Here is a 16,637-nt window from a genome sequence, read left to right as displayed (position 1 = left end):
CTCGATTTGTATATATTTATCATTCATATATCTATTGTGTATTGGTTTCTAATATTGATGACGTGTTCTATTACCATATTTGTTCAGTTCACGTAAAGTTGTGAGCTGTTCGGTTGTAAGTACCGCCTTATATCTTTTATGTTTGACTGGGTGGAATATCATTTCCAGACATAGTGCCCATGGTATTACTTATACCCAAGCGTATGTAAAATGTCTTTATTCCCAGCATTACTATATACATGACTTTGACATTCGAAAACAGGTGTAATCGTCTTTCATTGGTCATTATAGAGATATATACATATATTGATAGTGAGTGCTTCAGTAGTGTGCTAGTTTTAACAGTTTGGGTTCATGGTTTGGGAATACCAGACACTCTAGTCTGTTTCAAAATAAATAAAGAAATATTTTGTTAAATATTACTTACTCTTAATTAGCAATTTCCTGTATCCTTTGCACTGGAACGCCATTAATAGAAATTGGAAATTTTAAATAAATATCCGGCATACTTGAATCGAAAAACATTAAATAGTAAAATGAAAGAGCCATGCCCAAACCACTAATACCGCCCAAATATAAAAATAAAGAAATTATGCGAAATAACTGGGAATCGAAGAATTCCGAATGTTGACTGTCGTTAGGCAAAACTTTTTCGCCTGCCGAGGTTTCCGCAGCAGCAGGAGGAGGAGACAACATAACTTAAGTTAAACAAGTTTCGATAAAAACTGAAACTAAATTCTTAAATTTAAACAAATTTTCTAAACAGAATAATAATAACAATAATTAAGATTGATAGCTTTAATAAGATTTGCATAAATTTGTTGGAAACAAAAACTAATATTATATTTATCAATCTTTCCTTTACAGATGTCAAAAAAGAAAAATTACCCGCGCCCATACTCACACACACCTTTGAAGAGGCCGTGTCTTTGACTAAAATCGGAAAATTCCATTACACTTTGCTGGTGGTGTGCGGAATTTGCTTTATGGCCGTTATGGTGGAAATTATGTGTGTCAGTATTATTTTGCCCTCAATGAAATGTGATTTGGTAGCGACGTTATCGGAACAAGGCATATTGGCTTCATCTGGCTTCTTTGGTATTGTGTTAAGTTCACATGCCATGGGCTTTTTAGCCGATACCTGTGGTCGTATACGCACCCTAAGAATGGCTCTTATATTGGCCTCGATATCAACCATATTATCGGCCTTTTCCGTAAACATTTGGATGCTAATCGTTTTTAGATTCCTAACGGGTTTCTTTATATCGGGTGGCCAGGCCTGTGTGTTCAGTTTATGTGGCGAGTTCCATGGCAATAAGACGAGAGTAAAGCATGTGACATTATTGTCTGGATTTTTACCCATAGCTTTAATATATTTGCCTAGTAAGTGTATTTGTATATGGGTTAATTAAAAGAGTTTTTAATCATAATTTTTCTTACCCTTTCCAGCTGTTGCCATTTTCGTATTACCTTTACGCATAGAGGCCATGTTGTTCGGCATGAAATTCTCTTCCTGGCGCATATTGTTAATGGTTAATTCTTCCCTATCGCTTTTGGCTTTATTGGGTCTATTTATGTTACCCGAAACACCCAAGTATGTTTTAGTTCAGGGTGATCATGATCGTGCTTTGGAGATTCTACGTGGTATTTTTGTCAAAAATACTGGACGTCCTGCTTCTGATTATCCCGTCAAGCAGATTGTAATGGAATCAAATGGTGCAAATTTGTCAAATATTAAAGGTGTTAAAGATGCTTTGAAATTGATTTGGAGTCAAACCGTCCCATTGTTCTATCGCGAACGCTGTCTTCATACCATTAATATCTGTGGCATTATGTTTATCGTTTATGGCATTTCTCAGGGAATTTTCATGTGGTAAGTTTTGGAAAGTAAAATATTTCAGATAATCAATAACTTTTAAAATCAATAAGTTAAATAGAAGAAATTTGTCATACAAGATCCAACTTTCTGAAAGTCTCAAAACCCTTTGAATGGATCTATCTACATTGACGCGACTCAAGCTAGAAATGATCGGTAAACTAATGAACTCTTAGAGTGGCTTAAGCAGATACATATATGTATGTCAAAAGTTCATTAATTCCCCGATCATTTCGAGCTTCCTAAAAAGGAAAATACATAAATTTGTACAGAAATTCTTCTTAAAGATTGTCACCAATCCGAAAGAGATATAGCGGGACTTAGTTCTATGAGTTCTTAAAATATAATTGAAATTTTTATCTTTACAATCTGCTACTCAGTCTTTTTTTCAAAAACGTTTTCATTCCTCTTTCAGGTTCCCTACTATGCTTAATGAAATGGTAGCTAAGAATGGTTTAGGCTATAATGTCTGTCATATTTTAAGTAACATGGAAACTGGAGCCGATTTAACCAGTGATGTTTGCAACGGCATCATTGATACATTCCCCTTCATGGTCATTATATTTGTGGGTGCTGCCTTTGCTGTTTTCTATTTGATCTTTGCCTTTACCATTGACTATATTGGCAAAAAGAATTTGATAAGTAAGTTAAATTTAGTCCAAAATTCCCTTTATACCCTATTCTAAACTCATTTCTCTTTACAGTTAGTTGGTTAATTATTGGCGGCATATCTGTGACCATGATTCGCTGGACTTCCAATTTCTATGTCGTTGTTATTTTACTCACCCTCACCATGAGTATTGGTAATTGTGGTGGTCTGGTCAGCACCATTTCAATGGAATTCTTTCCCACGAATATTAATGCCATGGGCATGTGTTTCATTATGATGATTGGTCGTTTGGGTGCGGTCTTTGGCAGTAATTTCTTGGGTCAGTTACTCTTTAATTTCTGTGACAATGTACTTTGGGGTTTGCTGGGCATTTGTGTCATCTTGGCTGCAATGAGTTGGTTCCTGCCCGAACGTAAACATCAGAAACAAAAGAAAATACATGAAGTAAATCAATAGAGAGTGTTCATGCGGTTTACGAAGGCACTTTAGATGTGTAATTCCAATTTCCTGTTCGAAAATATTTGTACAAATTTAAGTTGAAATGTAAATTGTTTTGTTCCTTGTGCTGGCCTCACAATTAGTTAGTATGTGTTTTTATTTCAATTAATATTGCATTTAGTTAGGAAATTATTTTTATTGAATTTATAATACTTGTAGGAATAATTAATTTGTTTTTTTTTCAAATAAATAAAACGAAATGAAAAACTTTATGTCGGGTTTTCTTCTTTTCTTTTCTATAGAAAAAGTTGTTTAATTTGAAGCAACTTCACTATAGAAAAAGTTTTTCAATTTGAAGCAACTTTTCTATAGAAAAAGTTTTCTATTAAAAAAGTCGTTAAATTTGATACAATTTTTCTATTAAAGTTGTTCAATATGAAGCAAGTTTTCTATAGGAAAAGTGGTTTATTTTGAAGAGACTTTTTTATAGGAAAATGTTGTTTAATTTGAAGCAACTTTTCTACAGAAAAAGTTTTTCAATTTGAAGCAACTTTTCTATAGAAAAAGTTGTATAGTTTAAAGCAACTTTTCTATAGAAAAAGTCGTTTAATTTGAAGTAACTTTTCTATAGAAAAAGTTGTTTAGTTTGAAGAGACCTTTTTATAGGAAAAGTTGCTCAATTTGAAACAACTTTTTTTATAGAAAAAGTTGTTCAATTTGAAGGAACTTTTCTATAAATTTTTTTTTCAAATTTGTGCAAATTTCCTATAGTAAAAAGTTGTTCAATTTGAAGCAAATTTTGTTCAATTTGAAGCAACTTTTCTATAGAAAAAGTTTTTCAATTTGAAGCAACTTTTCTATAGAAAAAGTTTTTTAATTTGAAGCAACTTTTCCATAGAAAAAGTTGTTAAATTTGAAGCAACTTTTCTATAGAAAAAGTTCTTCAATTTGAAGCAACTTTTCTATAGAAAAATCTTTTTAATTTGAAGCAACTTTTCTATAGAAAAAGCGGCTCAATTTGAAGCAATTTTTTTATAGAGAAAGGTGTTCAATTTGAAACAACTTTTCTATAAAAAAAGTTCTTCAATTTGAAGCAACTTTTCTGCAGAAAAAGTTTTTCAATTTTAAGCAACTTTTCTGCAGAAAAAGTTTTTCAATTTTAAGCAACTTTTCTTTAGAAAAAGTTGATCAATTTGAAGCAACTTTTCTATAGAAAAAGTTCTTCAATTTGAAGCAACTTTTCTATAGAAAAAGTTCTTCAATTTGAAGCAACTTTTCTATAGAAAAAGTTCTTCAATTTGAAGCAACTTTTCTATAGAAAAAGTTCTTCAATTTGAAGCAACTTTTCTATAGAAAAAGTTCTTCAATTTGAAGCAAATTTTCTATAAAAAAAGTTGGTCAATATGAGGCAACTTTTCTATAGAAAAAGTTCTTCAATTTGAAGCAACTTTTCTATAGAAAAAGTTCTTCAATTTGAAGCAACTTTAAGCAACTTTTCTGCAGAAAAAGTTTTTCAATTTTAAGCAACTTTTCTTTAGAAAAAGTTGATCAATTTGAAGCAACTTTTCTATAGAAAAAGTTCTTCAATTTGAAGCAACTTTTCTATAGAAAAAGTTCTTCAATTTGAAGCAACTTTTCTATAGACAAAGTTCTTCAATTTGAAGCAACTTTTCTATAGAAAAAGTTGTTTAGTTTGAAGCAAATTTTCTATAAAAAAAGTTGGTCAATATGAGACAACTTTTCTATAGAAAAAATTGCTCAATTTGAAGCACCTTTTCTATAGAAAAAGTTGTTCAATTCGAAGCAACTTTTCTATAGAAAAAGTTTTTCAATTTGAAGCAAATTTTGTACAGAAAAAGTTTTTCAATTTGAAGCAACTTTTCTACAGGACTTTGAACAACATTTGATTACGTCTCTATCGGAATATACTTTGCTTAAACCGAATGACTAAGTTTAAAGCTTGTAAGTTACTTCCTCTTAAAATTTCTAAAAGCTTATACAAAATAATAAAATCTTAACTTTATATTTTGATAAAAACAACTTATATTAATAAACAATATGTATAAGAAAATTCTGACAAATCTTAATAGAAAGGAAAACCTTAACAAAAAATCTTGACAAATCTTAATAAAAAGGCAAAACTTTAAAGACAACGGTCGGTGTCAATAATCTAACTTAACAAAATAAAATCAGTTTTGGCCATCATTAAAAACCAGACAGGCTCGGTAAAAAAAAGTGACGCCACAACTGTCAACTAATTTACTTTTAAAACTGTCTACTACGTTCTCACTCTAGTGATCCAACTGTCTCGCTCTTAAGTGATCGTTGATCTCGGTGATGATGCAAGTGAAGTGAATAAACACACTCTCGAATTTACAAATATATGAAGCCATACTATTGATCTAGCTGATCATGCGTATTAAATTCTAGAAAATAAAATAAGAAATAAATAAATAAATATTTATGTGTTATAAACATTTCGAGCGAGTGGAAGAAAATAAACAACAACATTACAAACTCACCTATACAAGATGCACAAAACAATTTATCCATCTGTAAAGAATATTTAATGATAAATTGTTTTAGTTGTTTTCCTCTAAAGATGAAGTCAGTAGCCAACGAAGAAGCAGCGAAAATGGCATCCAGATGAAGACCAAAATGCGACAACTTTATGTCGCTTTATGACGATATTTTGAGGCTGTAGCAGACCATAGCTGCAGCTGTCGATGATGCATTAAAATGCTTGAAATACTAAGGTTTTTTTTACTCTTTACATTAAATGCTGTTTAAATGGACAGAAAATCAAATGGAGAAATAAAAAAATAAAAAAAAAACAAGTTGACAACAATAAATAGTAAATCATAATAATGATAATGCTTTTAATCGTACATATAAGGTAAGATATACCGATAGATACATAACTCTGTCGGATAGAATGAAACTTATCCAGTGTTTTGGTTGTGAAAGGGAGAAAGAGCAGGGAAAGAACGAATTGTGCTGACCACTGAAGTGGACATGTTCAGTGTAAAAGTAATAGATGGAACAGACATCATCAGATTTTATATACTCTGACTTTGAGTTGCGCTCGTACATGGCGATGCAAGGCAATTGTTGTTGTTTATTTATAATAATAAAAAAAACATCATCGATAGAATTAAAGATGTGTTTACCTTTTTTATTGACTGCAATGGAATTTTTATTTATTTTATAGAATGAAAAATGTAGATACAAACACAGATACATACATATGTACGTGAAAATATAAACAAATATGTATGAAATACTTGCAACGGTTTATCAAAGATGCGACAAATATATAAGATGTTGATTACAATAACAACCACCAGCGATCAAATCGCGGTATCCAGCGACTTATTTGATAATTTTCTAGCTTTTAAACTTTTCGTAGGTAGTCTATTCCGTAGTTTAGTCTATAGCCTATGGCCATGTCTATAGTCTAGGCTATAGTCTATCTAATAGTTTAGTCTATACTCAAGTGTAGTCTATAATGTAGTCTACAGTCAAGACTACAATCTAGCCCATAGTCTAGTTTATACTCAAGTCTAGCCCATAGTCTTGTCTATACTCAAGTCTAGCCCATGGTCTACTCTATACTAAATTCTAGTCTATAGTCATGTCTAGTCTATAGTCATGTCTATAGTCTAGTCTATAGTCTAGTCTATAGCCTAGTCTATAGTTTAGTCTTTAGTCTAGTCTATAGTCTAGTCTATAGTCTAGTCTATAGTCTAGTCTATAGTCTAGAGTATTCTATAGTCTAGAGTATAGTCTAGTTTATAGTCTAGTTTATAGTCTAGTCTATAGTCTAGAGTATAGTCTAGTCTATAATCTAGTCTATAGTCTAGTCTATAGTCTAGTCTATAGTCTAGTCTATAGTCTAGTCTATAGTCTAGTCTATAGTATAGTCTATAGTCTAGTCTATAGTCTAGTCTATAGTCTAGTCTATAGTATAGTCTATAGTCTAGTCTATAGTCTAGTCTATAGTCTAGTCTATAGTCTAGTCTATAGTCTATAGTCTAGTCTATAGTCTAGTCTATAGTCTAGTCTATAGTCTAGTCTATAGTCTAGTCTATAGTCTAGTCTATAGTCTAGTCTATAGTCTAGTCTATAGTCTAGTCTATAGTCTAGTCTATAGTCTAGTCTATAGTCTAGTCTATCGTCTATTAGTCTAGTCTATCGTCTAGTCTATAGTCTAGTCTATGGTCTAGAGTATAGTCTAGTCTATAGTCTAGTGTATACTCTAGTGTATAGTCTAGTTTATAATCTGGTCTATAGTCTAGTCTAGGCCATTAAAAAAATTCAGTTTACGCTTTATCGCCTCAACTGTGTGCTAAGTTTACCCCAGCCACAACTTTACAAATCGATAAAGAAAAACAAATGGAAAAAATAAGTTGTCAATCTTAAAGCATCACGTTACGAACGTGTATTGATCACATAAATACAAACAAACATAAAACAAGCTTGTAATGGAGAAGTTAAAAAATCGGAAAAATAAAAAAAGAAACACATCTTAAACTTTTACAAAAAATTTTTATTTAAAAGTCTACTGGCGTTTTTTACTCTTCCCTCCATTTCTTTGCTTTTCTGGAAAACTTTTGCAAGTAAATCTTCCAAATAGACAAAGGATTTACCTGTGAGTTGATCACACCGTTTTGGAAAGTTCAATGTACGTAAATTAAACCTAACAAAGCTGTGTTAATTATTTGAAAGTATTTTTGGAACATACTAACTATTAGAGTATCTTGCAAAATTTTTTGATATATGTACATATGTATATGTGTTAATGGAAGATATCGTTTTGTTTGAGAACTTTCTTATTAAGGATTTCAGTTCAGTAATATTTCAGTTCTAGTTCAATTCAATCAGTTCTGGTTCAGTTCTAGTTCAGTTCTATTTCAGTTCTAGTTCAGTTCTAGTTCAGTTCTAGTTCAGTTCTAGTTCAGTTCTAGTTCAGTTCTAGTTCAGTTCTAGTTCAGTTCTAGTTCAGTTCTAGTTCAGTTCTAGTTCAGTTCTAGTTCTAGTTCAGTTCTAGTTCAGTTCTAGTTCAGTTCTAGTTCAGTTCTAGTTCAGTTCTAGTTCAGTTCTAGTTCAGTTCTAGTTCAGTTCTATCAGTTCTAGTTTAGTTCTAGTTCAGTTCTAGTTCAGTTCTAGTTCAGTTCTAGTTCAGTTCTAGTTCAGTTCTAGTTCAGTTCTAGTTCAGTTCTAGTTCAGTTCCAAGTTCTAGTTCAGTTCTAGTTCAGTCTAGTTCAGTTCTAGTTCAGTTCTAGTTCAGTTTCTAGTTCAGTTCTAGTTCAGTTCTAGTTCAGTTCTAGTTCATTTCTAGTCGTGCTAGTTAGTCTAGTTCAGTTCTAGTTCAGTTCTAGTTCGTTCTAGTTCAGTTCTAGTTAGTTCTAGTTCAGTTCTAGTTCAGTTCTAGTTCAGTTCTAGTTCAGTTCTAGTTCAGTTCTAGTTCAGTTCTAGTTCAGTTCTAGTTCAGTTTCTAGTTCAGTTCTAGTTCAGTTCTAGTTCAGTTCTAGTTCAGTTCTAGTTCAGTTCTAGTTCAGTTCTATTTCAGTTCTAGTTCAGTTCTAGTTCAGTTCTAGTTCAGTTCTAGTTCAGTTCTAGGTTCAGTTTCTAGTTCAGTTCTAGTTATTCTAGTTCATTCTAGTTCAGTTCTAGTTCAGTTCTATGTTCAGTTCTAGTTCAGTTCGAGTTCAGTTCAGTTCTAGTTCAGTTCTAGTTCAGTTCTAGTTCAGTTCTAGTTCAGTTCTAGTTCAGTTCTAGTTCAGTTCTAGTTCAGTTCTAGTTCAGTTCTAGTTCAGTTCTAGTTCAGTTCTAGTTATACAACATATTAAAAACGTTATGTGTAAATAAAGGAGCTGGAATAGATCAAATCCGACCCAAAGATCTAAAAAATAATGCTTCTTTATTTACATTACCTTTAACTAAGCTAATAAACTCTAGTATAGAAAATGCCATTGTACCAGACTTACTAAAAACTTCAATAATCAGACCAATTCATAAAAGTGGCTGTAAATCTGTATGTAACAATTATAGGCCGATTGCCATTCTTCCAATAATTGAAAAAATACTGGAGGAAATCATTGTAAGAAGAATAACACAATTCTTAAATAGATACAATATTATAAACAATAACCAATATGGTTTCCAAAAAGAAAAAAGTATTAACAAATTACTAGGAAATTTTGCAAATTATATTAACACTTGTCTAAGCAATAACCAACATTGTTTAGTATTGTTCATAGATTTCAGCAAAGCGTTTGACACGCTATCGCACGAAAAGCTAATTGAAATAATGGAAAACAATGGAATTAGAGGAAATACACTCAATTGGTTTAAGAATTATCTTAGCTTGAGATCATATCGTGTTAAAATTAATAACACATTAAGCGATGAAACGCATACAAAATATGGAGTACCTCAGGGGTCAAAATTAGGACCAATTTTGTATATTATATATGCAAATGAAATGCTCAAAGCTATAGAAACCAAAACATTTGCCTACGCAGATGACACTGCAATCGTTGTTGCAAATAACAACTTAAAAGAGGCCACAGAAAAAATGCAAAAACAATTAAATATTGCAACAAAATGGTGCCACGACAATGGCCTAATCATAAATGCTGCGAAGACGAAACTTATGCATATAAAGCCCCGCCATCTCATTGAATCTTCTATAGAATTAAAATTCCACCACAATAACTGCCTCCATCAAAAAACAATAAACCCAAATAATACTAATGAAGAATGTACGACAAATATAGAAGTAGTGCAGACATACAAATATTTAGGTGTCTATGTCGATAATAATTTCAAATGGAAGACACACGTTGAAAATGTACGCAAAAAACTTCGTAAATCTGCCTATACCCTGTACCACCTAAGTAACTGTGCAACGTATAGTGTACTTAGACAAGCATATTTTTCTCTTGCAGAGTCATATTTAAGACATGGTATTACTGCATGGGGTAGTGCCACATACTGCAAAACTCTACAAAAAACCCAAAACCAGATACTTAAAACACTCTGGAAGAATTATCAATACTCCACAAACACACACACAACCACAAACACGTCACTTAGCTTTAACTATTCATTATCCCAAAATATAACAAACGTATCAACAAACAATAACATATACACAACCAGATCAACAAACAGCTCATTTACTAATAGAAACAACACATTTCACATTGTAAACAGCAACCTACTTACCCACAATACATTGTTACAAATTTCAACAAACAGAAACCCAACACTTCATAACAACACATTACCAAACAACAATCATCTAACAAACATCACAATACTATACAACTACAACGAAAACCCTACAAGAAACTATCAATATAACAATCACCCAACAAACAACAACACAACAATATATAACTCCATAGAAAATTCTACAAACTACAATCAGTATACCAATTACCCAACCACCAACAACACAACAATGTACAACTCTCGCGAAAATCCTACAGGCAATAATCAATATACCAATCACCCAACAAACAATAACACAACAACATACAACTCCAACGAAACCTCTACAGGAAATTATCAATACACCATTCACCCAACAAACAACTCAACAATATACAACTTTAACGAAAATCCTACAAGCAACAATCAAAATACCTATCACCCAACAAACGACAACACAACAATATACAACTCCAACGAAAACCCTACAAGAAACTATCAATATACCAACCACCCAACAAACAACAACACAATAATATACAACTCTTATGAAAATCCTACAAGCAACAATCAATATACTAATAACCCAACAAACAACAACACAACAATATACAACCTCAACAAAAACTCTACAAACAACGACCAATATACCAATCACAATAACACAACAATACACAACTCAAACGAATGTCATACAAGCAGCAATCAATATACCAATCACCCAACAAATGACAACACAACAACATACAACCCCAATGATAGTTTAACAAACAGCAGTCAATATACCAATCACCCAACAAACTACAATACAGCTGTATACAACTCCAACACCTGTGATCTAGCCACGAAATTAAATATACTTAACGTACATAGTTTATACTGTACAACCCTGGCGAACGACTTCTTTAACGATCACCGATTTCTACAAGAAATAGACCACAGATATAACACGAGAAGACGAGCGCAAGGAAGATATAAAGTGAAACGCTTCTTTAATGAGTATGGAAGAAACACCCTAGGAGTCACTTTACCAAATATTCTGAACAAAATCCCAATTGGAACTATAAATACAAGAAACAAATTTCAAAGAAAGAAACTTATAAAGGCCTTTTTATCAGATCGCAATGAAATAAATAAAATAATGTTAATCTTAAACTTAAATTGTTTATATATATGTTTCCTGCTGTCAAGCCATATGGCTTAGCGGGCTTAGTATTAAGAATATATTGTACCTTTAAATACTTAAATTGAATAAAGTGAATATATATTATAAAAAAAAAAAAAAAAAAAGTTCAGTTCTAGTTCAGTTCTAGTTCAGTTCTAGTTCATTTCTAGTTCAGTTCTAGTTCAGTTCTAGTTCAGTTCTAGTTTAGTTCTAGTTCAGTTCTAGTTCAGTTCTAGTTCAGTTCTAGTTCAGTTCTAGTTCAGTTCTAGTTCAGTTCTAGTTCAGTTCTAGTTCATTTCTAGTTCAGTTCTAGTTCAGTTCTATTTCAGTTCTATTTCAGTTCTAGTTCAGTTCTAGTTCAGTTCTAGTTCAGTTCTAGTTCAGTTCTATTTCAGTTCTAGTTCAGTTCTAGTTCAGTTCTAGTTCAGTTCTAGTTCAGTTCTAGTTCATTTCTAGTTCAGTTCTAGTTCAGTTCTAGTTCAGTTCTAGTTAGTTCTAGTTCAGTTCTAGTTCAGTTCTAGTTCAGTTCTAGTTCAGTTCTAGTTCAGTTCTAGTTCAGTTCTAGTTCAGTTCTAGTTCAGTTCTATTCAGTTCTAGTTCAGTTCTAGTTCAGTTCTAGTTCAGTTCTAGTTCAGTTCTAGTTCAGATCTAGTTCAGTTCTAGTTCAGTTCTAGTTCAGTTCTAGTTCAGTTCTAGTTCATTTCTAGTTCAGTTTTAGTTCAGTTCTAGTTCAGTTCTAGTTCAGTTCTATTTCAGTTCTAGTTCAGTTCTATTTCAGTTCTAGTTCAGTTCTAGTTCAGTTCTAGTTCAGTTCTAGTTCAGTTCTAGTTCAGTTTCTAGTTCAGTTCTAGTTCAGTTCTAGTTCAGTTCTAGTTCAGTTCTAGTTCAGTTCTAGTTCAGTTCTAGTTCAGTTCTAGTTCAGTTCTAGTTCAGTTCTAGTTCAGTTCTAGTTCAGTTCTAGTTCAGTTCTAGTTCAGTTCTAGTTCAGTTCTAGTTCAGTTCTAGTTCAGTTCTAGTTCAGTTCTAGTTCAGTTCTAGTTCAGTTCTAGTTCAGTTCTAGTTCTTTCTAGTTCAGTTCTAGTTCAGTTCTAGTTCAGTTCTAGTTCAGTTCTAGTTCAGTTCTAGTTCAGTTCTAGTTCAGTTCTAGTTCAGTTCTAGTTCAGTTCTAGTTCAGTTCTAGTTCAGTTCTAGTTCAGTTCTAGTTCAGTTCTAGTTCAGTTCTAGTTCAGTTCTAGTTCAGTTCTAGTTCAGTTCTAGTTCAGTTCTAGTTCAGTTCTAGTTCAGTCAGTTCTAGTTCAGTTCTAGTTCAGTTCTAGTTCAGTTCTAGTTCAGTTCTAGTTCAGTTCTAGTTCAGTTCTAGTTCAGGTCTAGTTCAGTTCTAGTTCAGTTTCTAGTTCAGTTCTAGTTCAGTTCTAGTTCAGTTCTAGTTCAGTTCTAGTTCAGTTCTAGTTCAGTTCTAGTTCAGTTCTAGTTCAGTTCTAGTTCAGTTCTAGTTCAGTTCTAGTTCAGTTCTAGTTCAGTCTAGTTCAGTTCTAGTTCGTTCTAGTTCAGTTCTAGTTCAGTTCTAGTTCAGTTCTAGTTCAGTTTCTAGTTCAGTTCTAGTTCAGTTCTAGTTCAGTTCTAGTTCAGTTCTAGTTCAGTTCTAGTTCAGTTCTAGTTCAGTTCTAGTTCAGTTCTATAGTTCAGTTCTAGTTAGTCAGTTCTAGTTACAGTTCTAGTTCAGTTCTAGTTTCAGTTCTAGTTCAGTTTCTAGTTCAGTTTCTAGTTCAGTTCTAGTTCAGTTCTAGTTCAGTTCTAGTCAGTTCTAGTTCAGTTCTAGTTCAGTTCTAGTTCAGTTCTAGTTCAGTTCTAGTTCAGTTCTAGTTCAGTTCTAGTTCAGTTCTAGTTCATTTCTAGTTCAGTTTTAGTTCAGTTCTAGTTCAGTTCTAGTTCAGTTCTAGTTCAGTTCTAGTTCAGTTCTAGTTCAGTTCTAGGTTCTAGTTCAGTTCTAGTTCAGTTCTAGTTCAGTTCTTGTTCAGTTTCTAGTTCAGTTCTAGTTCAGTTCTAGTTCAGTTCAGTTCTAGTTCTGTTCTAGTTCTGTTCTAGTTCTGTTCTAGTTCTGTTCTAGTTCTGCTCTAGTTCTGCTCTAGTTCTGTTCTAGTTCTGTTCTAGTTCTGTTCTAGTTCAGTTCTAGTTCAGTTTCTAGTTCTGTTCTAGTTCAGTTCTAGTTCAGTTCTAGTTCAGTTTTAGTTCAGTTCTAGTTAAGTTCTAGTTCAGTTCTAGTTCAGTTCTAGTTCAGTTCTAGTTCAGTTCTAGTTCGTTCTAGTTCAGTTCTAGTTCAGTTCTAGTTCAGTTCTAGTTCAGTTCTAGTTCTGTTCTAGTTCTGTTCTAGTTCTGTTCTAGTTCTGTTCTAGTTCTGTTCTAGTTCTGTTCTAGTTCTGTTCTAGTTCTGCTCTAGTTCTGTTCTAGTTCTGTTCTAGTTCAGTTCTAGTTCAGTTCTAGTTCTGTTCTAGTTCTGTTCTAGTTCTGTTCTAGTTCTAGTTCTGTTTTAGCTCTGTTCTAGTTCATTAATAGATCATATATATACAGTTTTGTTGATTGGGCAATATGATGATAATTTCTTACAATTGTTCTTTCTTTTATGATTTCGGCTTTCGCCCAGTCGATAGTTTTGCTTACCTCATGCTAGTAGTGTTTCTTTAAGAATTGCGTGTTAAAGTTTCCTAAACTACAATTATTCCTAACATAAGTATCAAACAGTCCTTGCGATGTTTCTGTTCCGCTTGAGCTTAATCTATATATATAAAATTCTAACGTTACTGACTGACTGATTCATCATCGCACAGCCTAAACGGTTAAAGCTAAAGAGCTGAAATTTGGACAGGGGGTTGGTCTCCCACCAAATAGATCCACTAAGACGGGATTTTTGGAAATTCGAATGTTTAGGGGGTAAAAAAGGGTAAAAACGGGTAAATTCGGTAACCTCATATCTCCTAAACTAGAAAAGATACAAAAATAGTTTAAAGCTTATCGTCGTTCATTTAAAAAATAAGCGGACAGGTGTCTGGTACTTTTTTCAATTTCGGCCCCTTAAGGGAATAAACGGGTAAAAACTGTATTTTGGTACTTTTTTTGCACCCCATGTATCTTTTAAACCAGTGAACATTCAAACAATATTTTTGACTCCTTCATAACTTGACGAAAAAATAAAAATATAAATTTAGTACTTTTTGGTTATTCGGATGTCTAAGGGGTGAAAATTGTACCTATTTTTGGTACTTTTTTCATAAAACATTGATTTTGGTTTATTAACTTATACATATAAATACATAATAACGGGCTCCCACTACGATGTTGCAACATTTTGGAATAGAATTTTTATTTCGTTAATGGGTAGAAAAAAAGTACCAAAAGGGGTAAAAACGGGAAATTTGATTTTATTCAATCACAATGATCCAATTTAGATAAAATTTTTAGATTTAGAAACACTAAATATGCTAATGAGGTGTTATTTGGAACCCCGGTACCAAGTGATATTTTTTGGTACTTTTTCATTGTTCATCTGGTACTTTTTGAATTTTCTTTGATATTGAAATCGAAACATGAAATTAATAATAAAGGGACTTTTAGGTACTTTTTCGTTCTACACAGGTATTTTTTTAAGTTTTCTTTAAAATTAAACCTAGAAGCATGAAATTAAGCATGTAGAGCCCGGAGTAAATGAGAATCTATAAAAGGGGACTTTTTGGTACTTTTTCGTACTTCGACTGGTACTTTTTGAGTTTTCTATTAAATTTAACCTAGAAACATGAAATTAAGCATGTAGATCCCGGAGTAAATGAGAATCTATATAAGGGGACTTTTTGGTACTTCTTCTTCATCAAAAGGAATTTTCTATAATATTGAATCTAGAAACATGAAATTAAGTATGTAGAACCTGGATTAAGTGAGAACATATAAAAGGGGACTTTTTGGTACTTTTTCGTTCTTTAAAAGGTACTTTTTGGATTTTTGTATAATATTGAACCTAGAAACGTGAAATTAAGCCCGGATTAAGTGAGGACCTATAAAAGGGTACTTTTTCGTCCTTTAAAAGGTACATTTTGAATTTTCTATAATATTGAACCTAGAAACATGAAATTAAGCATTTAGAGCCTGGATTAAATGAGATCCTATAAAAGGGCATTTTTTGGTACTTTTTCGTTCTTCAAAAGGTACTTTTTGTGTTTTTTATAATATTGATCCTAGAAACATGAAATTAAGCATGTGGAATTAATTAGAATCTATGAAAGTGCGCCCTTTGGTAGACATAAAACTAAGCAAGCAGGGACTTGAGTGAATGAAAATTTAAACTGGAATATTTTCTGGTACTTTTTCGTTCTTTAATTGGTACTTTTTGAATTTTCTATAATATTGAACTTAGGAACATGAAATTAAATAAAATAGGTCTTTTGGTACTTTTTCGTACTTCACTGGTACTGGTACTTTTAGAGCTTTCTAAAATATTGAATATATAAACATAAAATTAAACACGAAGTATCCTAATTGAACGAAAATTGAAAAAGGATTATTTGGTACTTTTTTGTTCTTTTACTAATACTTTTCTATAATATTGAACCTAAAAACATAAAATTGGACATGCAGCTTCCTGATTGTATAAAAATCTGTATGCGATTTTTTTGGTTTCTGGTTGAAAATTAAACATGCGTCATCCTGATTTAATGAAAATATATAAAAAGGCACTGTCTGGTACTTTTTCGTTCTTCAACTGTTTTTTTTTATTTTCTGTAGTATTGAGACTAGAATCATAAAATCAAACTTAAAGAGTTCTCTAAAATGGGAATTTTTGATATTGCAGATATATATACATTTACAATAATGATATTTATTTTATTCCATTACGATGAGGGTAGCGAAGCACACTGAGTATAGCTAGTATATATATATATATTTTTTTTAAACCTAGTGATAATACAAAACTATATCAGTAGCATTACACAATGAAACAAATCAACGGTTATTGAACTGATATTAAAGGCTGCATTCCCTTGCCTTGACTTGGCTGCCACCTGATACATTTTTTGTCCCACTCCTAGTATTATTTATACCATTTATGGTTATCGCCAGTTAAATACACTCACATATACATACACACACATTCTATTCTTTCCAATTTTATAGAATTTTATAGCCGTTTAAGGATTGCAACAGCAACTAAAACAAACGAAAAAAAAAACTAAGAAACTAAAACAGAAATGGAAGAAATAAATAAATATTTTCCCCCCTTATAAATCGCATAAACCTGTCTATTACAGGAAAATGAAATAAAAACCTAAAAAATGATACAA

General features: G+C 32.1%; 1 protein-coding gene across 1 annotated transcript; it reads left to right on the top strand.

Annotated features, from left to right (window-relative positions):
- The first annotated feature begins 609 nt into the window (after nt 1–609).
- LOC119605519 (putative transporter svop-1) lies at nt 610–3,196 on the top strand. Its single transcript, XM_037958681.1, has 5 exons — nt 610–703; nt 868–1,383; nt 1,450–1,873; nt 2,292–2,518; nt 2,581–3,196. The coding sequence occupies exons 1-5, from the start codon at nt 625–627 to the stop codon at nt 2,940–2,942; spliced, it is 1,608 nt and encodes a 535-aa protein (XP_037814609.1). The 5' UTR covers nt 610–624; the 3' UTR covers nt 2,943–3,196.
- The last annotated feature ends 13,441 nt before the right edge of the window (nt 3,197–16,637 follow it).

Source organism: Lucilia sericata, unplaced genomic scaffold (assembly GCF_015586225.1).
Source record: "Lucilia sericata isolate MDLA Ls3-8-SP2 unplaced genomic scaffold, ASM1558622v1 Contig000493F_arrow, whole genome shotgun sequence".
Lineage (NCBI taxonomy): Eukaryota > Metazoa > Arthropoda > Insecta > Diptera > Calliphoridae > Lucilia > Lucilia sericata.
This window is presented reverse-complemented; position numbering and strand designations above follow the sequence as displayed.

Bases quoted from the DNA above. Each gene is read 5' to 3' on its own strand.
- LOC119605519 (XM_037958681.1), top strand. From the start codon at position 625: ATGTTGACTGTCGTTAGGCAAAACTTTTTCGCCTGCCGAGGTTTCCGC. The intron at 1,874-2,291 runs GTAAGTTTTGGA...TTCCTCTTTCAG, and splicing joins TCTCAGGGAATTTTCATGTG to GTTCCCTACTATGCTTAATG. The intron at 2,519-2,580 runs GTAAGTTAAATT...TTCTCTTTACAG, and splicing joins TGGCAAAAAGAATTTGATAA to TTAGTTGGTTAATTATTGGC.